The following is a 25,793-nucleotide window of genomic DNA, read 5'->3' as shown; positions in this document are numbered from 1 at the left end:
TCAATGCTCAGCTCAGTCCCTTTTCCTCCTTCCATGTAAGAGCGTGAAAAGTGTGAAGGAATGTTCCCAAGTGTTAAGAGCAACAAAAGACACCTCCCATTATCAGCCTGATTGGGCGGGTATCAAATTTCCCTCTTTCGTACTTTGCGGCTGTTTCGTATTACTTATTGTTCTGCATCTGCACCCGCCCGGTGGCCAAGGAAAAGGAACTGGGAAACGGGGGCACAGCCTGGCAGATGGACACTGGGAGCACATGTGATACCAGTGATCTCACAGTGTTTTCATTTTTAGCAGGCAGGTGTCCTTTGTGTATGTGCTGGGGTATATTCTAGCTGGCTTTCAGCAGCCCGAGTGGATGCCATGGCCTGTTTCCCCTGTGCCCCCCTGCCTCTGGATGGGGGTCAACATTGGGCATTGCCCTGAGGAGATACAGGCTGGGCATTTCCAAGCCTTCCTTGCCTGTGTCAGTATCCCAGAATCTCAATTTGAGAAGAGGAAATAAAACTCGGGGCCGTAGGAAAGATCAATCGTTATGAACCTCCGCATCTTTATTGTCTATCCCAGGTTCCCGCGGTTGACTCACGATAATGCATTACCGGGCTAGCTGAGATAAACTTGCTGCAAAGCTTCAATACCATCACAGGGCATTTATAGGTACACAGGTACAGGGCAATTGGTGACAGAATGCAGAGATTACAATAAGATTCCGAGGTCATCACATACAGAACAGATAAAGAAATGTCAGTCAATCACACTGTAACAATGAGGTTAAAATATTTCTTATTGTCTGTATTGACACTTCAGTTGAGTAACTTGAACCCATCTCCAGGTCTGCTCAGACATGCAAATTCAAGCTACTAGAAACTATTCATGATAAGCTCAGACCCCTATCTCGACTCTAAACATTCTGCATGATCAGGGCACATGAAGCCCTCTGGGCTATCAAAAGATTATTGTAAACTGAATTCCAGCAATGACTATTTATAATGTATATTTGGACTAAAATGGGCTGTCTGCTGTAGCCTACAGCTAAAGATGAGAGAAAGGAGCAGGGGATGAAGGCCATTTTAAACAGTGACAACTTGGTTTTGAGAAGGAGTACAGGATTTGATCCCACAATGCAAAGGCACACAGGAGTAATGCTTTTCAGACAGGATTTATCCAAATTTTCCCAACACCTGCTTCCCACCCCAAAGATCCAATGTGGCTGAGGAAGGGCCACGTTCTCCCATGTGGCGTTACCCTGCCCAGTGCTTCAGGTTCTCAGTGGGGCTTCCTCTGCCCTGATGCCACTGGAGGTACGTTAGGCGGGAATACGGGAGCAGAAGGAGCCAAGCTTAGGTACGTCTTTGTCCTTCCGCTGGTAGGTGAAGAATTCTTTGATAGGGAGGCTTATGACTTTAACATTAAATGCAATTTTCGAACTGTTGCAATTGGGCCAGAGGCTTCAGCTATTGGGCAGTATAAAAATGAAGTCAATCAACCCATCCTATGGCTTTGCAGACAGGCAGGAGGAACAAAAATGATCCAGGTTTGGAAATGCTGCCCTGTGAGGAGAGACTGAGGGAACTGGGCGTGTTCAGCCTTGAGAAAGGAAGACTGAGGGGGGACATGAGATCCCTCCATAAGGACCTCAAAGGCTGTCACAAAGAGGAAGGTCAAAATCTCTTCTGGCTGATGCCAGAGTGTCGCACATGGAATAATCAAGTCAAGCTGTGACAACCCAGATTCAGGCTGGACATCAGGAAAAGCTTCCCCACTGTCAGAGCAAAGCGACAGTGGGGCCAGCTGCCTGGAGAGGTGTGGGGCTCCCCCACACTGGGGGCATTGAGCAAGAACCTGGACAGCCCTCTGAGTGGGGTGGTGTAATGTGGTGTCCTGCACCAGCAGGGGGTTGGACTAGATGGCCTTCATGGCCCCTTCCAACTCTGTTCTTCTGTGATTCTGTGATTCTAAGTGCAGAGGCAGTTTTAGCCTCTTCAGCCTTGGTGGGGGGTTTCTCGGTGTGATGGTCCTCTGAGCCCCTCACCAGTTTACCGGTCTTGTGGGTTAAGCTGGGCCGAAGGTATGCTGGATCCGGCCACTCCACAGCCTCTCCTCCCCACTCTGTGCCCCACCTGCTGTCATGCCAAGATTTAGGGTGGGTGCCAGGAAGGACTTCCTGATGGTTAGGACCCCTAACTGGCCCCCCTTGTTTTGCCCTCTCCCAGGCCCAGTTGCAGGCTCAGAGAGGCGACCAGCATGGTTCTTCGACTCTGGCTAATGGGATGGAGGGTTCAGGATGGCAGCCCAGCCTCCAGGGCGCAGCACCTCCATTCTCAGGCTCCAACAATCTTGCGCACCAGGATTGTGTTGCGAGGCCAGAGATTTGCCCCCAAGGTTGCTCAGTTTGCTGAAGTGGATTTTTAACAGATGGAGCAGTTTACACGGATGGGTTTTGCATTGATTTCCTTTTGGGTCTTGCACCTGCCTTTCGTTTCCTGAGTCACATTAGTATTCACTGTGGAAAGCTGGGCTATTAAATAAACAAACTGCGTGTTTGTTAGCTAGCTTGAATATTGTTTGGTTTTTATGATATTTGTTTTGTTTTATTGTTTTGCTTTATGCAGCGTTGCACAGCAGCTATGGGGTGGTATAGAAATGAAATAATAATTATTAATAATAATAATTAGGATGAATGGCTGGCATTTGCGGTACTTCCAGGGAAACTTGCCAGGGCCAGCTGGTGGCAAGAGTGAGCAAAGGCAGCAAAGCCCTGGGACTGTAGCATCTTTTTGGGGGGACCAGTCTCTATTTGCAAGTGTCTTTTATTTGAAGCATGGCCAGTTCCAGTTCTGTTTAAGGCTAAAGGACCTGAAGAAAAATTCTCCACCTGCAGTTAACGCCGGGATAGCAGACTGAAGAAAAAGACTAAATAAGAGCTGGATGAACTTCCTTAAGAAGGCTGTAGCCTTGGACTTGGAAGAGCTGTCCTGGGCCAGAAATTTAATTGGAGGGCTCTCGTTTGTGGGGTTGTTGCCCTAAGTTGGAGACACCTCGACCGCCCATCACAACGACAACATACTGAACAAGAGGCACATGGAAATCATACATAATCAGATAATTATTTTTAAACTTGCATCCATGCAGGCCAGTTAGGACGGGTTAATAAAATGCAAATGTCTCTCCTCTTCGTGGGCCTTCACCACCTTTCCTACTACCAGAAACCCTCGAGGAAATTTGGAACCTAAAAAACCAAGAGGACATCTAAGCATACATATAAAACACCAGAAAAGACGTTTGAAAAATACAACCGGCGGCCAAACTAACACGAGCATGTGGAGTGGCTGCAGGGGTGGAAAGGAAGGTACCGGCACCATGTCTCTACCCTGTTTTCCTTAGGCACCCAGGCAAAAATGCCACGCGCTTCTGCCACATCCTTCCACTCTCGTGTTGTCGCCTGGACTTCGCCGCTTAAACTCCAGTGGGTTCCAAACGCACGTCAGCCAGTGATGCTCTTAGCAGGCAGGTCACTGGCTGCAGGCCGTGTAATGGAAATATATTTCTGAAAATCAATGCCCTTGTCCATGCAGTGGGCTCCCGGGAGGCGACGAGCCCTGCTTTTACGGAGCTTATGGAAAGGGTTCCCTTCCCACAGTCTCTGCCATTCTCCAGAGCCCTGTTACTTACACACACACACACACACACACACACACACACACACACACACTGTCCTTTTATATTTTCCCTTTAAGAAGCAGGCGTTGAGTGGCCAGTTCCCTTTTGAGCTGATGTTCCTCTTTGTGTTGCCCACGTATCTTTTGATTTAAAAATTATAGTAGTTGATCCCCTGCTGTGCATCGCTGCAAATCGTCTTCTCCAGCTCCGGCTTTCGCTCAGCCTTCCCTGCTTAGGTTGCTTAGCTGGTATTTGTCTTTTTCTTCCATGGATTTGGATCTTTCTCACACCTTTGAATCAAATAGTTCTCTTCCTTTGCATTTAAAGTTAAAGCCTTTGCATTTGGGCACTTTTTGGTGTGATCAAGGAGTGGAACAAACAAATGAGAACAGAAGGAGCTACCCCTTGCAGCCATCCAGATGTTTTGGCCGACAGCTCCCATCAGCCCTGGCCAGCAATGGTAGAGGATGATGGGGACTGTAGGCCAGAACATCTGGATGGCAATAAGTTCTGGACACAAGTCACTGATTTTTTTCCCACTGTTTTCCGTTCTCTTAATCCAGGGGTGGGCATCTGTGGGTGATCTGGGGCCCATCGTTGACTGTGGAGCACAACATAATTTGGGGTGCCTCCCCTAAAAAGAATGAGGAGCTACCAGTTTGATGCCCCACAGACTGCTGCAGTTGTGATGTTTAGCTTCTCTCAAAGCTAAATTTTGGTACTTTGTTACCGCTGAGGACTTAAATGTTACACCAAGTTATCCAACATTAAAACCTATTTTATTGGTCAACGCCAATAAACAGATGAGAGCCAGTGTGGCGTAGTGGTTAAGAGCGTGGGACTGGGACTCAGACGATCTGGGTGCTAGTCCCCGCTCGGCCATGGAGCCAACTGGGTGACTCTGGGCCAGTCACAGACTCTCAGCCCAGCCTACCTCACAGGGTTGTTGTTGTGGTGATAAGATGGAGGAGGAGATGTAAGCTGTGTTGAGCCCTTTGTAGGAAAAAGGCAGGATATAAATCAATCAATCAATCAACCCTTACAAGCAAAGGTTATGGCACTTTTCTCAGCAGTAAACTCTGCCATGTTCAGCAGGACCGATCCTTAGGAAACTGAGTTTATAGGATATTCGTTTTAGGAATGCAGTGCAATACTAAGAAATTCAGCTGTGAAGAAGCCAACTAACGGCTTTTCCACCTCAGTGACAACTTCCAAGCGCTGCATCCCCCCATCTTACGCACCGCAGGGCTTCCATAAACATGTGCACATTGCAGGACAGAGACCTATTTATCAAAATTTGGCCACTTATATTCCGATAGCATCGCCCTTTCCTTCCACCAAAGCGGGGACCTTGAGGCCCCGTCTGTAATCCATCTCTGTAACGAGCGCTGTAAGGAGAGAGTGTTTCTCCTTAATCTCTCATTGACATTGTTAAAAGGAGTGCGGAATATTGATTGACGATGCGCTTGGTCCGTCTCACCTATTAGGACAGAACCTCGTGGTATGCGAGAGATGCAGGAGACAAGCCAGCGTCTGTATCTTAACACAGCACAGAAAGTCTTCTTCAACCTGGGGTGGTATTGAACTGTGTCATTCATTACCACAAATTTATTTATTTAATATTTCGTTTATTATTAGATTTATATCCCGCTTTTTTTCTTAGGAAAAACTCAGTACAGCTTGCATCATTCTCCTCTTCCTTACAATCTTGTCCTCGTAACAACAACCCTGTGAGGTAGGCTGGGCTGAGAGTCTGCGGCTGGCCCAGTTGCCTCCAGGGCTGAGCAGGGACTAGAACCCAGGTTGCCTGAGTCACAGTCTGGCGCTCTTAACTACTATGCCACATGGGCTTTCAAGTGACATTGGGCAGGCAGAAACAAGGCTCCCAACCATGTAAAAGAGGAGAATCCAGCCAAGTTGCATTTGCACCTTGCACGGTTGTGCAAGAGATGGCGCACTGCCCTTGCAGGACTCATGCAGACTGTTGCCCATAACTGTTGTGCAGCCCACGGTGAGACGGGTTGCCCGTTCCACTCTGTGACTTTGTCCTGCTGCTCGCACAAGCCGTTGTGCCAGCACAGTGGGCGAGTGCTTGCACAACGGAATCCAGGTGCAGTCTGAACTTGTGGAATGACACTGTTGGAAATGGTCCCTGATGTCTCCAGGTATTTTAAAGGACCACTCCCAGTTTCTGGCCGGGCTGTCTGAGGATGATGGGGCTTGAAGTCCACAACATCTGGAAGGTACCAGGTTGAGGAAGGCTGGTACAGATGGTTGGTGAATGGGTCTGTTTCTCTGCCCGACCCAGTATTTCCTGTTGTCGCCCTGGCATTCTTCCCCATCTCGTGCTGCCTGAGCATTTTCCAAGTAGAGATGCCAGCAACGTACATTTGCTCTGTCTCGGAGCCATGGATGCTCTGTGATTGAACTGTAGCCCTCAGCCCAGGCCCTTGCCCAAGGTGGGCTGGAGGCCCAGGGCTTCCCATTATTTGCAGAAACTTGTGGGGGTTTGACAAATCACCATGGAGCCACCACAAAAGGGCTCCTGCAGAGGATGCAGTAGCCAAATCACAGTCACTTTGAGGACCTGGCTGGTCAAAACGAACCAGTAGAGGGGAGAGAAAGAGTTTGAAAGAGGGGGAAAGAAGACCGAGCAAGCATCTTCCAGCATTTCCCTCGAAACAGTTTCTTCTCTGAAGGAGACACAAGCTTTGAGGGTGCAGTCAGAGCTCCGTGTGGTCCCAGTTTAAAGTAAGGGACTTAGCCTGAGAAACGCACGGGGAAACCTGGTGGCGAGGAAGCCCAAGGCTGATGGTGTTTAGCCATCTTCCCCAACCTGGTGCCCTCCAGTTGGGTTCAGCTAGAATATCACCAGGAAGAGGGCCAGGGGCTTTTGGGAGTTGTCCTTCAGCACATCTGGAAGGCATCAGTGTGGGGAGGGCCCATTTAGCTATACCTCAAGCGGGTGATAAGAGTTCTGAACCGCACCCTGTGAGGTAGTAGAAAGCATTTTAAAGCACGGCCCAGTGTATAAAAAGACAAATAACCCTTTTTCTGATCCCAAGGATCCATTTCTGCATAAATAAGTATAGAAATAAACAGGACCCAAAGGCGAAAATGGATGCCAGGATGTTCTCTCTGGGGTACTTAAGGCGCTTTGTGCAGGGTACCTTTTACAAAAGGGTGGGGTGTTTGAAAATAGGACCATCTGTGCCACCATCTCATTCTGCTGTGTGTCTAGACAAGGTCACAGCTATTCCAGTTTAAAGCTGGGTTCTGCCCTGAAAAAAAGCTGAATTGCAGCCTTACAATGTCGTGCAGGTTAAGGTAGACGAAAGTCTTGGAATTCGGCATTCCCCAGCCAGCTGAGGAACGCTGGAAGTTGTAGGCCTTTTTCCTTCTGAACATGTGCAGAATTGCATGCTTAATAGGTGAAAAACTAAGGGCTTCTCTACATGGAGTGTTTAACCCGTAATACGAAGCCTTCGTCCATCTGCATTGCAGAGGAAAAACGGATCCTTTGCTTTGAGATTTTTGCCGAGGTTTGTATTTCTCCACCTTTCAGGATATCCTGTTCATCAACCCCAAGGTGATACTGCAGAATAGAAGACAAAATGTCTTAGCTCAAGCTTTTGGATCCCATTTCTTGCAATCTGAGGTGGAATACCTGCTTTTTCTCACCCAAAAAATTCCACAAAAAATGTTGGCAAACTCAGAAGAGGCCTTGAGCCTGGCTGTGAAACAATTATAGCAGTGTTCTGTCTTAATAGCGCCCTGGAATACTTCATTGTCATTTACGCAGATTTTATCAGTCAGTTGAATGGTCGATGGAAAGCCATTGACTGCTTTAATTGTGTGCCCAGTTGCTAGAATATGAGTCCTTTCCCAGCAAAGATCTTGGGACCCATGTCACTGTGAAATTGGAGATGGCCGCAGAGGCAGAATAATGCTTGAACTGCTGTCGCATTCCCTCCTCAGACGAAAGCAGGACTAAAGTAGATTTCATCTACTGAGCACATTTGCACAAGTCGGGAAATTTGCGCAGCTCAACCTGAAACTGAGAACAAGATGAATGCAAATGTGGACATTTTCAACAGGAAACCTGCGTTTTCGGGGCTTTGGATGGAGCATGCTCAGATGTTTCATGGATGCGTCCTTAACAGCCCGCATCATCGCTTGCTGTACGTGGAACGAGAAGGGCCAGCATTTCATCAGAAGCAGAAACCTTTTATTGATCTTGTCGATTCCGTCTTTCTGCTGCATTTGATGGAAGCGTCGGATGATTCACGAGCAAAGCCAGCGTTCCATGAAAGGATGGAATTTGGGCTTGAAGTTGAATTTGCTTCAAATCCCAAGCAGATTTGCCTTGAACTTTACCCCATTTAAGGCCTCTTCCACGCAAACATTGCTTAATGCATCTCTCTTTCAGCCAGTTGCCTTTTCTACCCATTTGACATGTGGCACTGTTTCCCCACTTTATGAATACAATCTAATTTTCTACAATGATGAATGCTTTCATAGAGTATTTGCTTAATTTCTGCTTTATCCTTTCCTCAAGAGATGCTTCAGGCAGCCGTGGAGGGGCTTCCCTGCCAAATTCTGCAGCTGAATCACAGTCATTTTCATTCTTTCTTCCCTCTCCTCACATCTTTGTTTTTTAAGAACCTGCTTGGCTCCCTGCTGAACCCCATTCTCACCTTCTTGTCCAGCCTCATCTTAGAATACCCTCTGCAGATTTGGGCCCGCATGGGATAAACGCTGCAGGAGTTCTAACGGGCCACTGGAGAGGTTGTCCAGTAGAATGCGAGGTAAAGTAAGGAGTCCTGTGGATTGTACTCCGCTTTGTTGTTGTTAGTCACAAAGTCATGCCCGACCCATCATGACCCAATGGACAACATTCCTCCAGGCTCTCCACACTCCCTCAAAGTCCACCCAAGCCCACCCCGGCCACCCCAGGGATGCCATCCAGCCACCTCATCCTCTGCCGTCCCCTCCTTCTTTTGCCATCTATTGTTCCCAGCATTAGGCTCTTCTCCAGGGAGTCCTCCTTTCTCATTAGGTGGCCAAAGTATTTGAGTTTCGTCTTCAGGATCTGGCCTTCTAAATAGCAGTCAGGGTTGATCTCTAATACTGACTGATTTGATCACCTTGCAGCCCAAGGGACTCGCAGGAGTCTTCTCCAGCACCAAAGGCCTCAGTTCTTCGGCACTCAGCCTTCCTTATGGTGCACCTTTCACAGCCATACATTGTTGCTGTTAGTCACAAAGTCATGCCTGACCCATTGCGACCCCATGGACAACATTCCTCCAGGCCTTCCTGTCCTCCACCATCCCCGGAATCCACTCAAGCCCACACCCACCGCCCCAGTGACTCCATCCAGCCACCTCATCCTCTGCCATCCCCTCCTTCTTTTGCCATCTATCGATCCCAGCATCAGGCTCTTCTCCAGGGAGTCCTTCCTTCTCATTAGGTGGCCAAAGTATTTGAGTTTCATCTTCAGGACCTGGCCTTCTAAAGAGCAGTCAGAGTTGATCTCCTCTAGGACTGACTTATAAGATCGCCTTGCAGTCCAAGGGACTCGCTGGAGTCTCCTCCAGCACCACAATCCAAAGGCCTTGATCCTTCGGCGCTCAGTCTTCCTTCTGGTCCAGCTTTCACAGCCGTACATTGCAACTGGAAAAACCATCGCCTTGACTATACACACTTTTGTTGGCATGGTGATGTCTCTGCTTTTTAGTATGCTGTCTAGATTTGCCATAGCTTTCCTCCCCAGGAGCAAGCGTCTTTTAATTTCTTGGCTGCAGTCCCCGTCTGCGGTGATCTTGGTGCCCAGGAAAATAAAATCCATGGGGTGGTGCTCATCTCCGTTTCTGGAAGAGGGAAAGAGGGGCTTCTTATGGAGGCATCAGCAGTGCACCCCACTGATTTAGGAGTGGTTGGGGGCCTTCTTGGCAGTTCTGGGGGTCTCAATTGCCCCGGAGCCTTATGGGGTTCTTGTCCCTCTCGGGTACCCATTCAGGCCACAGCAAATGTTCAGATGGTCCTTCCAGGGGTTGGTGCAAAAGGGATTCACCCAGGGCCACTTTCTCAGCTGCTCTGCTTTTAAATGCTGTTAGTGAGGGCCTTGAATTTGCAAGACGCATTCGCTTGGTCTTCAGTTTGAAAACACCTCCAAAAAAGGCGCCCTTGCAAACGCAGTGGCTGAACAACATGGGAAGGGCTTTTGCCTGTGATCTGTACATCCTCCGTTTCTGTGCTTTCTGTCTTCCAGGAAGCCCTTCCATGCCAACTGGCCTGCTGAGGAAACCCTTCCAGGTTTGCCATGTGCAGGGCCAGCCTCAGGTTTTGAGGAGTTGCTTCCCCTCCATTCCAGGTGGCAATGAAAGCAAATTCCACTCCTGTGACTGTCCTCCTTTCTCCTGCCTGCCTCGGAGACACCGAAAGTTGCAGCCAGAAGATTGGCCCTGACAGAATCTCAGATTTCAGTTTGCGAGAAAGGAACACTCAGATTCATGGGGAAGAGCAAAACGGTTGAACTTCTTGGCTGTATTGATGGGTGCCCAGTTCCTGCAGCCACTAATGACAGTGCACTAATAATAATAACAACAACAACAACAACAACAACAACAACAACTCTACTGCAAAATCACAGCTCATGTACAGACACTTTTATAACCTGCTAGTCACATACTCCGATACAGAGTGTTAAGCTTCCAGATAATGTTGGTACAATAGCATCTTGGTGTCTTTAGGCATGGCATAATGTTCTAAACCGAGAAATACTGGTAACAAGAGTATGGAAAATATTACTGATTGATTTATTGACATGACATTAAGTAGATTTCTTTGCAGTTTGGATCAACCTGTGTCTGCTTAAACATGCAAATGTGTCTGATGGAGGAACCATTCAGGAAAACTGGTTTGACAACTACGCTCTGCAGGGGCTTGCCTCTGTGGAACTAGATGATTAAATGGATCCATGCAGAAACAAATGGACACCTTTGTTTCTGCTCTCTGCAGCTGATGGGAACACAAGTATTTCCCCACTGATAGTGTTAGCCTCCAGCAGCTTCTCAGTCCAGCTAAGAATGCCATCTTCTTAAAGGAACAGCAACGCTAACCTGGCTTGGAATTCTGCTGCTTTCTGAGAAAGGGGCTTAGGTTTGATTTATGACACAAAGGCACGTATAAGCAACCGTTTCCTCCCAGGATTTATCTGAATTTTCCCAACAGCATCTGTGCACTTTCTTAGGGCACCTGCTCTCGCTGCTCCCCCCGATTCCTTCTCCACTAGCCAGGGTGGGCAGTGCCAACCGAACTGCTGCCTTCTGGCCAAAGATGGGAACATTTTAGCCACCCTTCCTGCCTACACCAGGGGCAGGTAAGTTGTGACCCTCCAGACGTCCAGACCTACAACTCCATGAGCCCTCACAATGCCACTCTGGCTAGGGTTGATGGGCAGTGTAAGCCAGAATATTTGGAGAGTCACACGTCATTCCACTTCTTGATGGCAGATGGAAAAAAAACTCACGGAGGACAAAATTTCTGTTGTTGTCGTCGTTAATGGGGGGGGTTGTGGGTGAAACCTGTTGCCCCCTTTCACAAATTAACTGCTTGCATTTCTCTCCTGTGGCAATGATCCTTCAGGTGCTCTTGGGGGCCACATAGAGGGCATTCTGGGAAATGAAAAGAGCAGCTGCAGAGAAAACCACTGAATGAGGGCGATGGGGGGGGGGGGAATGACAGGGCAGTCTCTTGCCTTCAGGCCCTTCTTGCTTCCCAAAGACCTCTCATTAGCCTCTGCAAGATAAAAAGAGCTTCTTATGTAATTGGAATATGTGTGTACGCACTTGGAATACGTATTTTGTGTCATTTATACTGGATCTTTGGAAAATAGCATCCTAAAAGTGTCGCATGGCTCATCAGAACTTTATAAGCACGTGATTATAATTATAAGCAAGGTCGATCGTAATAGACGTAAGAACACCACGATCCTGTCAACTCTTCTTGTGCCCCTTGCAGATTCTTTAAGAAATATTCCTGCCGTAAGTCACGGACCGCACTCGTCCCCCGCCGAGCTCAGCGGCTCCAGCCAGAGGCTCCTGCGAGAACGAAAGTCGTCGGCGCCGTCGCACTCCAGCCAGCCCACCCTCTTCACCTTTGATTCACCCACTAATCATATCCGGACCACCCTTTCTGCCAGTGCTCCACAGGACTATCTCTTTCTGCACCAGTGCATGAGCAGAAAATCAGAGAACACCAGGTATTGGTTTTTTATGTAGTATGGGTGCTTTATTTATAGTATTTTGTGCTGCTGCTGAGTGAAAAGAAGCTGGAGCAACTTGCAGTCAGTAAACAAGACAATCCCTGGCTTTGGGCTTGCAATCTAAAATAGGTATGACACAAAAGGAAACGAACGGGGAGGGAAAAGGAACAAATTAAATCGATTTTTCAGCAGGGAGCAAAGGGGAATCTTTACATTTCCTAAAAGCCTGGCAATCTTGAGAACTCTTTATTTTTATAAATTTATTTATTTACTTAAGTTGTTTATTTCGTTTATATGCCACTCAATAATATAATGTTCTCGGGGGGACTTACACAGAAGAGGTTCAAAACAGGCTGAAAACAACCCATACTTTGTCCTGTTTAAAATGCATACTGTGCCTATCAGAGAGATAAAAATTCATCCTACAAATCTAAAGCGATTAAATATTTACTAGCTGCCCGAAAAGCATCAGGAAGGAAATGAAAGTGCCCCATCTCGGGTGCATCCTTGTCTCTCTTTTACGTATAATGATGTAGCCATAATTTACCTCCTATTCCCATGCTCACACCCACGGCCCGCAACTGGAAACTAGTCTGGGGAAGATGCTCGGAGCTCTGATAAAAGTCCCTCGCACAAAATCCGAGTTTCCCAGGATTCCCCTTGGGGAATGACCAGCAAGCCTGGTTTGCTGATGTCAAACTTATCTAACTTCTCCTAAAGATTTCAACAGTAGTTGCGTATCTACAGTGTGGACACACTCAGCACAGAGAGGCACAGAAAACACGAATATTTCTGTTTCGTGGCACATAACAGCTGTGTTGGCTCAGAGTCAGGGCCTGTCGGATCCAGCATCAGTTCACACGGCTGGCTGTGGGAAACGCATGAGCAGGACAAGAGCTCAGAAGCTTCCTCTGTATTTTTGCAGCTGATGTAAACAGGTACACTGCCTCTGACACTGGAGGCAGCATTGTGGCCATGAGGACTAGAAGCTTTCTCCTCCATGAATTTGTCCAGTCCCCTTTTAAACTCACCCAAACTGGTGGCCGGCACCATGCCTTGCGAAAATGAATTCCCAAAGCCGACACCTCTGTGAAGCCCTTCCTTTGACCTGGCTTGGATCTCCCACCCGTCTTCCTGGGGTGACCCCTTTGGACCCCTCCATCAACAGCATCCTCTGCCGCCACTTTTGCTAGGCCCAGACAGACCCTTCCTGGGCTACTGGAGCTCAGACAGTGAGAGGCAGCCGTTGCCATTTCCCAATTCCTTTATTTTCCAGCTGTTCCACCAAAACAACGGAACAGTCTTTGGGTAACCACAAGCTATCCTGGGATCATTTCATACATGGCACCACCTATTGGTGAAGACAGCTAGTGCAGTTAAGTTTGTTTTGTTTAGTCACAAAGTCGTGCCCGACCCATCACAACCCCATGGACAACATTTTTCCAGGCCTTCCTGTCCTCCACCATCCCCCGGAGTCCACTCAAGCTCACGCCAACTGCTTCCGTGACCCCATCTAGCCACCTCATTCCTTGCCGTCCCCTCCTTCTTTTGCCATCTATTGTTCCCAGCGTTAGGCTCTTCTCCAGGGAGTCCTTCCTTCTCATTGGGTGGCCACAGTATTTGGGTTTCATCTTCAGCATCTGGCCTTCTAAAAAGCAGTCAGGGTTGATCTCCTCTAGGACTGACTGGTTTGATCGCCTTGCGGTCCAAGGGACTTGCAGGAGTCTCCGCCAGCACCACAGTTCAAAGGCCTCAATCCTTCGGCGCTCAGCCTTCCTTCTGGTCCAACTTTCACAGCCATACATTGCACCTGGGGAAACCATAGCTTTGAAGCTTAGTTAAGGCAACCCCTTAAATTCCCTGAGGTCTCCGCCAACTGGAACTTGGTGCAGCTCCGTGTCTGGCGCACCAGCTCAAGGCACGCACGACCGATGGCAGGCCACCGGCACCAGCCGCCTCTTCTCTGTGTCCCCCTCCCAGCAGATCACCTAAACACTTTCACCATGGTCTCAAAAGCAGTGTGTGGCTTTCTGGGCCCATCTGCTCCCAGGTTGCCACTCCCCGCGTAGGGGTCATGCTCAGAGCAAGGTATTGTGGGCAGGGATCTGTGCTGTGCTTTGCTGGAATCATAGCAGATACTGAATTTGCCACTCCGCTCCTCTCGCTCAGTGGCTTGCTCTGAGGAGGAACCCATTCCTCCAAACCAGGAAGAAGCCATACCTCCAGAGAACCTGTCGGGGCTTTGCCAGCTGCTCCACAGAATACAGATTAGTCGGCGGCAGCAGAACGGGGAAGAAGGGGCAGGCACAGGCTTGATGGTGCAGAGGCGGCAAAGTGAGGTGACCCTGCAAGCAACGGCTGAAATGTCCCTTTTTCCACCTCCATGTGCCGTTGTAGCTACACGGCTCATTGCAGAAGAAAGATCAGGATGGAGAATGGGGATGGGAGGAAAGCAGATTCAGGCACCTGTTCTTAAAGATTGGATGTTCTTAGGAGCCCCACTGAGATGGAAACAACTCAAGCGGAGGGGGAGCCAAAAGGAGCTGGTGTCTCAGCAGGGCTGAGAGCATGACCTGCCCGCCAACTTTCTGGTCTCTTTGTGGCAAGTTGAGCAGCTGCATTTTCTCTCTTTCTTTCATTCGGCACTCACCATCTGTGCTTGCTGTGAGAGGGAGTTGAAATAGACCTTTTTATCGGGTCCAGCAGAATGCTTAGAAATGAAGTCTCGGGCTGTTGAATATATTTATATGATCTTATTCCAAGAAGTGGCCCTATGTGGTTTGATCCTGAGTATGAGCCTTTCCTGGGGCTCCGCTTTTAGATATAAAGGCCTAAGAGTTCATTGAAAAAGACTGGATTCATTGTGGAGATGATCTTTTCCAGAAATCTCTGCAGGCCCAGTATATAAAAACTAACCCTGAAGAAAGCAGTATGGAAAGCTGAAAGGAGGCAGTTTATTGCACTGGATCGTCTTGGATGTTCTCCAGTTTTGCTTTTACCCCAGCTGAATTCTTCAGATGTTTGTTTGCTCTAAGACCCATCAGACACCTCTGCAAACCATTATATTAATATGAAGATACCATGTCTTCTTATATATTTTAAATTAAAAAATAGAAAAGCAGACATACTCTGATGCCTAGAAAAACAACATTTCATTAAACTATTTCCTCTCATGTACTCTATTGCCATAACTTTAATAATGGATCCTGGTAGGAGGGACATATTCCGATCACAATTCAGATTTAGTATGATTATACTGATTTCCATTTTCCTTAGAGGAAGAGCATGTCTGTTTGATCCAAGAAAATTGGACCTGAGCTTCTTTGGGAACGCTTCCCAAACATGTTGGTTTTGCCTCTCCATCGAATCCTAGCATGCATAACATGGTAATTTGGTCTGGAAAGTGGAAGGCAAGGTTCTCACCGTAGATCTTCCAGCTGGGAAGTGGCCCAGAGGACTGTGGGGGACAGCCAGGAAGGAACCAAGAGCAAGGAACACAGGGAGGTGACATCGCACCAGAGTCACAGCTGGGTTCTCATGAACCAGAGGATTTCCTGAGTTTAAGAGTTTCACTCCCACATCTGTCTTTCATTAATAATTAAAAATATAATTTACTTCAGATTAAATTAAGGGAAAGGTTATATATAACACAAACCACCCGGAGAAGCAGCTGGATCGAGAGTGTGCCACTTTGCCTATTCGGATGTGTGCTGTTAGTTTGTTTATTTATTTAGGCATTTCTGTACAATTCAGATAGCACAACATTCTCAAAAGCATGTCCAAAATCCTATTAAGACTACACGGTATCACTTTTGATGAAAAACAGATAGAAAACAAGCACACCTGTCATAAAACATCCAAACCGCAATAAAATTCAACAGGCATATATAAAACCAAACTATAAACAAAACAATATGTAGTAATAATTAACAATAAATTAAACAACTATTCCATATGGACAATTTTAAAAGCCAGTATAAAACCAGGTAATCTTGTTGTTAGTTGCGAAGTCATGTCCAACCCATCACAACCCCATGGACAACATTCCTCCAGGCCGTCCTGTCCTCCACCATCCCCCGGATTCCACCCAAGCTCACACCAACTGCTTCCGTGACCCCATCCAGCCACCTCATCCTCTGCCGTCCCCTTCTTCTTTTGCCATCTATTGTTCCCATCATTAGGCTCTTCTCCAGGGAGTTCTTCCTTCTCATGAGGTGGCCAAAGTATTTGAGCTTCATCTTCAGGATCTGGCCTTCTAAAGAGCAGTCAGGGCTGATCTCCTCTAGGACTGACCGGTTTGATTGCCTTGCAGTCCAAGGGACTCGCAGGAGTCTCCTCCAGCACCACAATTCAAAGGCCTCAATCCTTTGGCGCTCAGCCTTCCTTCTGGTCCAGCTTTCACAGCCATACATTTCAACTGGGAAAACCATAGCCTGGACTATACGCACTTTTGTTGGCAGGGTGATGTCTCTGCTTTTTAGTATGCTGTCTAGATTGGCCATAGCCATCCTCCCCAGGAGCAAGCATCTTTTAATTTCTTGGCTGCAGTTCCTGTCTGCGGTGATCTTGGAGCCCAGGAAAATAAAATCTGTCACTACCTCCATTCCTTCCCCATCTATTTGCTAGGAAGTGAGAGGACCCGAAGCCGTGATCTTAGTTTTCTATTCAATAGTTAAAATGGTGAGAAAATTAAAAGTTGTTAACCTGGTGCTGAAACACACGTAACCTTGGTGCCAGTTCTGTCTCCCTGGGGAGCTGATTTAACAGATGGGGGGCCACGGCCCTTCCCCTCATAGCCACCCTCTTTACTTCCTGCGGGGTGGCTCACCGAGAAGAACCCCTGAAAACAAACTCGGTGTCTGGGTAGGTGTACACGGGAGTAGATGTTCCTTTAGATGCACAGACCATAAGCTGTTTAGGGCTTTATATGTTAACACCTTAAAGCAGGCCCAGACTTCGGTCGGTAACCAGTGCAGCTGATACAGGACTGAGCTGTCGTGCTCATTCGCATCCACAGATGAGCGGCCCTCTTCTGTACCACTTGAAGCCTCTGGATCATTTTCAAGGGCAGCCCCATGTAGAGCGTGCTAAAGTAGCCTTAACATGAGGTTACCAGCACATGGTTGATCATTGCTAGGTTCTGCCTGTCCAGATAAGGATGCAGTTGGTAAATCAACCAAACCTGGGGGAATGTGCTCTTGGCCCTGGATGTCACCTGGAACTCCAGGACAATTCCAGATCCTGGAGCATCCCTGGGCTCCGCACCCTGTCCTTTCGTGGCCGTGCAACCCCATCCAGGACGGGGTGGATAGTGTCCCCCTGAGCTGAGGCTCCCCCGGCCAAGAGCACCTCTGTCTCACCTGGATTAAGCTGCTGTTTGCTAGCCCTCATCCAGTCCATCAGGTACCGGTTCAGAAATATCGGTGCCTCACCCGGATCAGCTGCAGATGAGACCAGGGTACTGATGAGGCCTCAGCTCAAACCACGGGTGACCTCTCCCAGTCATGTAGGGGCTGGGAAGGAATCCCAGGGCTGAGTAGCTACCTTACCAAAAGCCATTTTCAGGTTCCCTGGACGCACAAGTGTGTGGGGCTAGAAATGCCCACATACCTATTCTCCGCTCAGTGGATTGGGGGGAGGACATTTGCCTCACCTCTGCCCTGCTGCCTTTTCCGCTTCAGGAGCGCCAGTTTCTCCCAAGCCACGAGGACCTCGTTCTTCATGAGAAGCGACCCGTCGGTCCAGAAGCTCCCTCAGGGCAATGGGCACTGTGCGAACGGGATGGGCGGGCAAGTCCACGGCTTTTACAGCTTGCCCAAGCCCAGCCGGCACAACTCGGAGCTCAGGGACAGCGCCTACGACCTCCCGAGGAGCTTTGGATGCTACGCCCACACCAAGTCGAGTCTCACGGGCTCCGAGACGGACAGCGAGGAGGTCTACTCCTTCAAGACGCCGAGCAGCACCCTGTGCAAGGACTTCGGGGAGCTCTCCACAGATACCTACGATGTCCCCGGGACCCCTTTGTCGTTCTACCAGATTCCCAGAACGTTCACGCTGGACAAGAACCACAACGCCCTGGCCGTAGTCTCCAGCGAGACACCTGCTACCCCGCCTCCTCGGCCGCCCAAGCCGGGCCAGTCCGAGCCACGCTGGGGTAGCCCGCAACAGCGCCTCCTGGACGGGGAAGGCGGCCTCGGCATGGGCCCCGTCGCTGCCACGATTCCCAGGAGAAACACTCTGCCCGCTGTGGAGAACTGCCGGCTGCACCGAGGTGAGTGCGGGCTGTGAAGGCGGGGAGGGGGCGTTGGGTGCCCACCAGTGGTGTGGCGGGCCGGGAGCCCCAGGCGTGGCAGAGGACTTCTGGCCTAGCAGGCACGTCAGGGCCGTCCACCACTTCCGTTCTCCAGATGCCTTCTTCCTTCTGAGTGGAGCTCCGGGGAAACGGGCCTTAAAATACTGAGTCCCCTTCTGGTCGTCACACCTGAAAAGGGAAGGGGCTGGGTTGGAAATAGGGCAGAGAAGGGCGAGGAAAGGGGGCTGGAAGAGCTTCTCTGGGTGGAGCGGCTACAGCAACGGGGCTGTTTGGCTCAGACAAAAGGCGAGGAAGGGGAGACCTGACGGAGGTGCGGTGTGCGGAAAGTGGAGTGGGAGAGGTTTGGATCTTCTCCCATTAACACGGGGACCCATGAAACTGATGAGTGGGAGATGCAGTTTGCATATCTTCCTACACCGTTCTTGAGATACTGGCCTCAGGGCCCCGGATGCATTTGGGATACAAGCTGCCCCTCTCAGTCGTCTCCTTTTATGGACCAAGTGCACCCAAACACAGAATGAGCCTGACTCGTGGGCTTGGAATTGCTTGGCAATAAGACTTGCTTATTGCTTGGCAATAAGACTTGCGTATTATGGTGGGCATGTCGTGAGCGGAGCCGGCTGGTGCTGGAGGTCAGACTAGTTGGCCCGGGAGGCCCCTTCTGATTCGCTCTGTTTCTATGTATTAGAGGGGAGCGGCATGTCCATTTTGCCAAATCTTTATTGTGTGGGGACCAGAACAAATGTCTGTTCTCCGGCCAACTGAGTACAGTAAACCATCGCAAATAAAGACTATTTGCCAATGAAAGATGTAATATTTGACATCTGATATTTGAATGGGTATTTGATGTTAGATCTCCGATATTCAATTTTCAAGTTTGATCTCTGATTTCAACATCTAACAGAAGATCGCGACTTGGTTTGCACATAATGACAACTCACAGTATGCGTTGTTGTCTTAGCCAAATTTTACAAGGAATTTGTCTTCCTGATGATCGTGCAAAGCGGATTGTCATTAAATGCACACCGTTCAGCATCTGATGGTAGTGGGCAGCTGACAAGCGCTGTCATTCAGTATTTGACGCACAACGTGGAACGCTGTTGACGGTGCAGTTGGTGACAGCTTGTGCGTTTCCATATCGGATGCTTGTCAGATGTAACAACAACCCGAATCAGAAAATACCAACAGGGCGCTGGCATTCAGATTTTGAGGTTGAAGTGTCTTGTTCAAAATATGAATTTCAAAATTCAAAAAGTTGGCCAATTTTGCATGCTTGCAAAGGTTCGGCTCTCAGTCACACTTGCTTCTCTGACTCAGGATCATCACAGGGAAAGGATAATGCAGGATTGTTGCAGGATACAGATAATGCAGGAGACATTTGGCTATGGAATTACTCTCCCCTTCCTTCTGTTCTGCCCATGTTTGCCATATAGGGAATACTGAGCCCTGATGAGAGTCCCTCCAATGCTTACAGCAGCCTCCACAACCCAATGACCTCCCAGGCAGACTGGACTACACAACCCACACGCCTCATCCAGCTGGGGAGGATGGGAACTGTAATCCAACCCACTGGGCTGTGTCTCCCATCCTGGTGGGCACCAGCTTGCAGAAGGCTTGCTTTATATCATCCATGCTCCGGGGTCCTTGACCTGTGTCCATCCTCTGTCTAAAAGCCCCTCTACATGTTAGCGTGATGCGCCTGTTTACGGCTCGTTAACCTCTGTTTCAATGTCGCTGGTTTTAGCTTCTTCCTGTGAGACCTATGAGTATCCCCAGCCCAGCGGCTGTGCCGGCGTTCAGTCTGCGGAGTCCGTGAATGCTGGGTTCAGTTCCTACCTGGTGAGTTTGGGGGCCTAGATCCATGCAACTCCATGCCCATCTGGCCGGAGGCTGTTGCACCTGGGGGAGCGGGTCCGTAACCATGGTGGAAAGGTGTCCTGTGCCGACTGCACAGGGCCAGAGAGACCGTGGGACAGCTTTTGAGGATGCTGGGGAACTGCCGCTGCCCCGGAAGGCCGGGGTCAGGCTCACACAGCTTGGGACGAGCCGCCTGAGACGACACTTTTCTTCCAGACAGGCCTGCCCAGATTTTAAAATCTTCAGGGCAGGCTCATCTCTCAGTTCTGCTGCCTTCAGTGCTGCATTTGGCAGGGACAGTACAGCGGGGCCTTCTTGGTGGCAGCCCCCAGCCTCTGGAACAGCCTGTCGAGGAACGCTGGGCTGGCTCCCTCTCTGCTGCTCTTCCACTGGAAGGCAAAGACATATCTACCCAAGCTGGTCTTTTGCATGTAACCCTTTCTCACGGGGGCTGCTTATTTATTTTGCTGTGTTTAGCTATATTTGTTTTTTCATTATTTATTTAATTAGATCGTATGATTGTTAGCTGCCCTGGATGGTGTTTCCTTGGTGGAAAGGTGGGATGTAAATCAAAAGAATAACTAAAATTTGGGGTGATGGAGTACCCATGTCAGTCCTGATGCACAATTACACTTGTCTCTCTGTACATAAAAGAAACCAGCAATAGGTTTTGGGGAGACAAACAAATGCATCATATTGTTGAAAGCTTTCCTCTTGACTGTGTGGGAATTCTCAGCTTTCTCTCTGAACGCACATTTGTGTGTGCAAATGATTCTACAAAATCATGGAACAGTAGAGTTGAAAGGGGTCATGAAGGCCATCCGGTCCACCCTCTGCTGGTGCAGGACACCAAATCACATCATCCCACTCAGATGGCTGTCCAGTTGCTTCTTGAATGCCTCTAGTATGGGAGAGCCCCCCACCTCTCCAGGCAGCTGGTTCCACTGCCCCATTGCTCTGACAGTGAGGAAGCTTTTCCTGATGTCCAGCCTGAATCTGGGTGGTCACAACTGAATTGATCATTCTGTGTCCTATACTTTGGCATCAGCAAGAAGAGCTCTCCCCACACTTGTGGAGTCCTAAGGACTAGAAACTTGTCCCTGTGTTCCTAAACTTAAATTTGTGGTTGTCCTGGAACAATTCTAGATACCCCGCTTGGCCTGAAACGTAACTCCCATTCCCTGCAATCTTCCTGCCCCCACTACCGTTTACACGTTGCTTTTACCTGCTTTCCAGCAAAACAAAGCTACAGTGGCGCGCTCTCACAGTGCCGACTCGGAGGACAACTACGTCCCCATGAACCCGGGCTCCTCGATCCTGTTCAGCACGGAGAAGTCAAACGACAACTCGCAGCAGCTCTACATCCCGATGAGCCCCGGACCGCAGCACGTGGACGTGATGCCGCTGTCGTCTTCGACTTTCCCCGTGCATAAGGGCAGCAGCAGTTCGCAGCTGCACCGGCGGATGAGCGACATCCAGCCCCCACCCGTCAACCGCAACCTCAAACCGGACCGCAAAGGTCAGCTTCCCCTTCCCAGCCGCCTTCCCTCCTGGGGTTCCCGGGGAGCAGGGTGCCGTTGGCCAGTCCTCCCAAGAGTCTGCTAAACGGTTGCCCAGCCTTGACGTGTGGCCTTTCTCCCCCAGCAAAACCGACGCCGCTGGACTTGAGGAGCAATACCGTCATTGACGAGCTACCCTTCAAGTCACCCATCACGAAATCGTGGTCCAGGCCTGGGTGAGTGCGAGGTTGGGTGCTTTGGTTTGGTCCTCCAGACTCCTCCCAGCATTTTGCGTAGAGCGGGCCTCAAAACAAGAACATTGATGCACAAATCAGTAGGTAAAACATGGACCTATTTTGGCCAACAGCTGTAAATTGACGTTTTTATGGCTGGGTATCTGAAACATGGTGTTGGAGAACAGCTCTGCAAAGAGCCAGGCTAACAGAAAGACGAGTGAGGGGATTCTAGATCAAAGGAAGCCAGAACTAGCCCTGGAAGCAAAAAGGACAAAACTGAAGCTGTCCTGCTTGGACACATCAGGAGAAATCTGGACTCGTTGGAGAAGACAGTCGTGTTAGGGAACGTCAAAGGCAGAAGAGAAGGAAGAGGAAATGAGGGATGGATGGACTCCATCAAGGAAGCCACAGCCCTGAACTTGGAAGAGCTGAGCAGGGCTGTCATGGACAAGACGTTTTGGGGGGCTTCTAGTCACAAGGTCCCCATAAGTTGGAGGCAGCTTCGTGGCACATATGAGAATCTGTACCATCTTAGGAGAACCTCAAACGTTCTGGAAGAGTCTTCCAGATTGAGCTCAGGGGCCAAGGTCCTGATGGGGTTCAAGGGAGATTTTCTTAACCATATGAAGACTATACTGTGGGTTTTCCAGCCCCACAAGAACAGGGCCTTCTTGATGCTAGATATCTGGGGATGTCCCTTAGCAGGCCACCAAAGGGTATGGTCACCAGATTGCCTGGTTCTGCAGGCCTGACTTTCCCAGCACAATACTTTGTGCTACAGCTCCCTCCATTTCGGACTCGAGGCCGTGCCAGCTGGGCTGGAGGGGCGCTCAGGTTCCACAGACCTGGTGAGCACCAGGCTGGGGGCAGTGTCGCAGTCCATGAGAATTGGATCGCCACTGTTACAAATGAAAGTACGGAATTGGCTCCCACTGAGTCGGGCTGCCGGTCCGTCTGTCGCAGCATCGTCTGCTCTGATTGGCTGCACTTCCGTGGGGCTTTCTCAGCCCTGCTGTCTGGGACTATTTTCGGTGGCAGTCCCGAGGGGCCGCCTGGATCTCCTGCCTGTCGAACATGTGTGCGGCCGGCGTGGTGAGGTGGTTAAGCACATGGGACCGGGACTCGGGCAGCCTGGGTTCTTGTCCCGACGCAGCCATGGAGTTCACTTTGGTCCAGGCACAGGCTCTCAGCCCGACCTGTCTTACAGCGCTGTGGTTGTGAGGATAAGACTGAGGAGGAAGAGGATGAGGCAAGTTGCCTTGATTCCCTTGAAAGGAAAAGGTGGGGCATAAATCCGATAGATGGGTGTCTGCTGTTTATGACCACTTCCCTGTAACCAGAACTGAGCGAGGTCTCTTGCTAATCCCTGGACAGGGGGTACCCACAACCTCTGTAAGTTCACAGATAGATGGATGAGCCACTCGCTCCACGGGGATGTGCAGGCCTGGTCTCCAGTCCCCTTCGATGATGTCTGTGAAGCTCACAGACCTCTTGATCAGCTAGACAGCATCCCTTCCCCACCCCAGCCTGCCCAGGTGGACCTCCCCAAGTGACCCTGTGCTGTTGTACTCTTCCAGTAGGCCGCTCTGGGCCACTCGTCTTTGTGGTTGGGTCCGGAGGACCTTCTTGGCCTCGGGCTGCAAGCACAGCTGCCCAGTGGCATCCCCAGACCATACGGGGCCATGTGTCCTTGTCCTGCCCTTCTCTGTGTCGCTCAGCTTGGAGGCTCTGGCTTCTCCTGGACAGGGGAGCCACCTGGAGACCAGGGCTCATCTCCCGTCTTGCCGACTCTCGTTACAGCCAGACGTTCAACTCCAACTTCTCCCAGTACTGTCGTCCCATCTCTACGCAGAGCATCACAAGCACTGACTCAGGGGACAGTGAAGAAAACTACGTGGCCATGGTAAGCCCCGAAGAATCTGCCCCCTTCCTCTTCCTCTTCCTCACACTGCAACTAGTGGCCCTCCAGATGTTTTGGCCTACAGCCCCAGCCAGTGTGGCCAAGAGTGAGGGATGATGGGAGTTGTAGGCAGTGCGCATACCTCTCATGAGAGTTCCAGGTTGCAGTGCCAGGCCAGGCTGCCCCAAAATATTGTGTCTTAACTCCCAGGTGGCTCACCAGTATCTGTTATTGCGGAGAAAATTCATTTCCTCCCAGCTTCTGTGAGGGCTGCCGCTGATGGAGCAGGGAATTCTGGGGAGGGAGGGAGACTCTCAGCAGGAACCCTGCTAAGAAAGGGGCATCCCTAAGAGTCATCCTCCCTTACCTGGTAGGCCACAAGGAACCACTTCCGTTGCCCAGAATGCACCTGTTCAGAGTACCCAGGTGGTCTCCAAAGGCCATTCACAGTGTGGCTTTTAAAATCCATACTTACAAGGTTTGCATGTGTGTGATGAGTTTCACCACCGAACATCAGCTTTAGACGAAGACAAAAAAGGGGAGAAAGCGAGTTTCCCTTTTCTCCCTGGCCGGTTTCCTAGCAATAGTGATCGCCACAACAGGGCTGCCTTGGAGCATTTCAGAATTGTTGCTAAAAATGGGCCCCCAAGGGGGGAATTTTTTCCAGATGCGTCAGGGCTGGAATAAAACTCATTTCTAGCATCTGGAGGTTTTTCCCTTCTGACTTCCAAAACACAGTGAGCTTGCAGCAAAGGATCTTCAGCCAACGAGAAAGGAACTTGGAGCTTTTTATTAGAAATGCAAACAATCTTGCAAAGAAACATTGCCATTTAAATGTCTAGTGCTAATTAGGAAGCGTATTGAGTTAAAGGAGCAGTGTACCCAGCTTCCACTCTGTTATTTTCGACACTCCCTGACTTCTGCTGTGCTGGGGTGGGCAACCTAGCCCCTTCGATTTCTTGGACTACAACTCGCATCACTGCCTTACTAGCTGATAGAAGTTGTGGGTGAAAACATCTGGCGGGCACCCCTGCTTGAGGCTTATCTGCCACAAGCAGTAGTGTAACTTGAAAGCCTTGTTATCACCGCATTCCATTCCTGGACCAGGAGGCTGCCATTTTGCTTCTGCAGTGGAACAGATGGAGAGTTCTGAGGGGGGGTGGCAGGTGAGGTCCCCCTCCCTGATCATCCAAAGGATCTAGATTTGGCCACATTGTTCGTGCACGTTGTTTTACCTTCCTAATTCCTTTTCTGTGATCTGCTTTTCAGCAAAACCCAGTCTCTGCATCTCCCATTCCCAGTGGCACTAACAGCCCAGCCATGAAAAAGAGCACAGGCAGCGTTGATTACCTGGCCCTGGACTTCCAGCCGAACTCACCTAGTCCACACAGAAAGGTATGCCTCTTCTCCGAGCCTTGTGCACGAGTCACATGGGCCGGAGTTTCCACCGGTTTGAGCCAGGCCTTTACCCTCGCTGCTTTTTTGGAAAGGCGTGGATGCCGGATGGGTTGATCACCAGCTGCCTCCAAGGATCAATTCTGGGGGTGTGGGGGGATCAAGCACCTTGCACAGCCCCCAGTACCTGCAAGGACTGTTAAGCCGCGTGTGTGAGCATGGAGGAGGGTGAAGGTCTGCTTCCATAATTCGGCAGCTAAGCCCCTGTCTTGTATGCAGGAGGGCCCAGATTCAGTTCCCAGCATCCCCAGCTTGGCTGGGGAAAGATCTTTGTTTGAAACCCAAGGGATTGCTGCAGGTGAGCAGATGTCTCTGTGGACAGGTTTCTGGACTGTTGGTTCCAGTTATCTGGACTGCTGGTTCCAGTTACTGAACTGCTGGTTCCAGTTATCTGACCTGCGTGGGTGGAAGTACTTGGAAGGAAGTACAAGTCAGTTTGGCTGGGGGAAATCGTTCCACACACGAGGGTTAGAGGATGGTATGGGGTGGGAGGGATCTAATGCAAGAAAGCAGAGGCATCTGGCCACTAAAATCAGGAGGCAAGCTGAACCTGGAAGCTTTCATAGGGTTAGGGGGCTCATTGTCTCCCAAGCCCTGTAAATGTGAAAAG

At 49.8% G+C, this 25,793-nt stretch overlaps 1 protein-coding gene across 1 annotated transcript in view; it reads left to right on the top strand.

The window, feature by feature from the left end:
- Window positions 1-25,793, top strand: part of GAB2 (GRB2 associated binding protein 2) — a 159,991-nt gene that overhangs the window by 126,958 nt on the left and 7,240 nt on the right. Inside the window, exons 3-9 of the mRNA XM_044450128.1 lie at window positions 11,680-11,920; window positions 17,605-18,194; window positions 19,981-20,075; window positions 21,330-21,612; window positions 21,738-21,828; window positions 23,629-23,731; window positions 24,998-25,123. Of these exons, the coding sequence (XP_044306063.1) occupies window positions 11,680-11,920; window positions 17,605-18,194; window positions 19,981-20,075; window positions 21,330-21,612; window positions 21,738-21,828; window positions 23,629-23,731; window positions 24,998-25,123 (1,529 nt within the window). The remainder of the gene's footprint in view (window positions 1-11,679; window positions 11,921-17,604; window positions 18,195-19,980; window positions 20,076-21,329; window positions 21,613-21,737; window positions 21,829-23,628; window positions 23,732-24,997; window positions 25,124-25,793) is intronic.

This window comes from Varanus komodoensis, unplaced genomic scaffold (assembly GCF_004798865.1).
Source record: "Varanus komodoensis strain SLA01 unplaced genomic scaffold, ASM479886v1 scaffold63, whole genome shotgun sequence".
NCBI lineage: Eukaryota > Metazoa > Chordata > Lepidosauria > Squamata > Varanidae > Varanus > Varanus komodoensis.
This window is presented reverse-complemented; position numbering and strand designations above follow the sequence as displayed.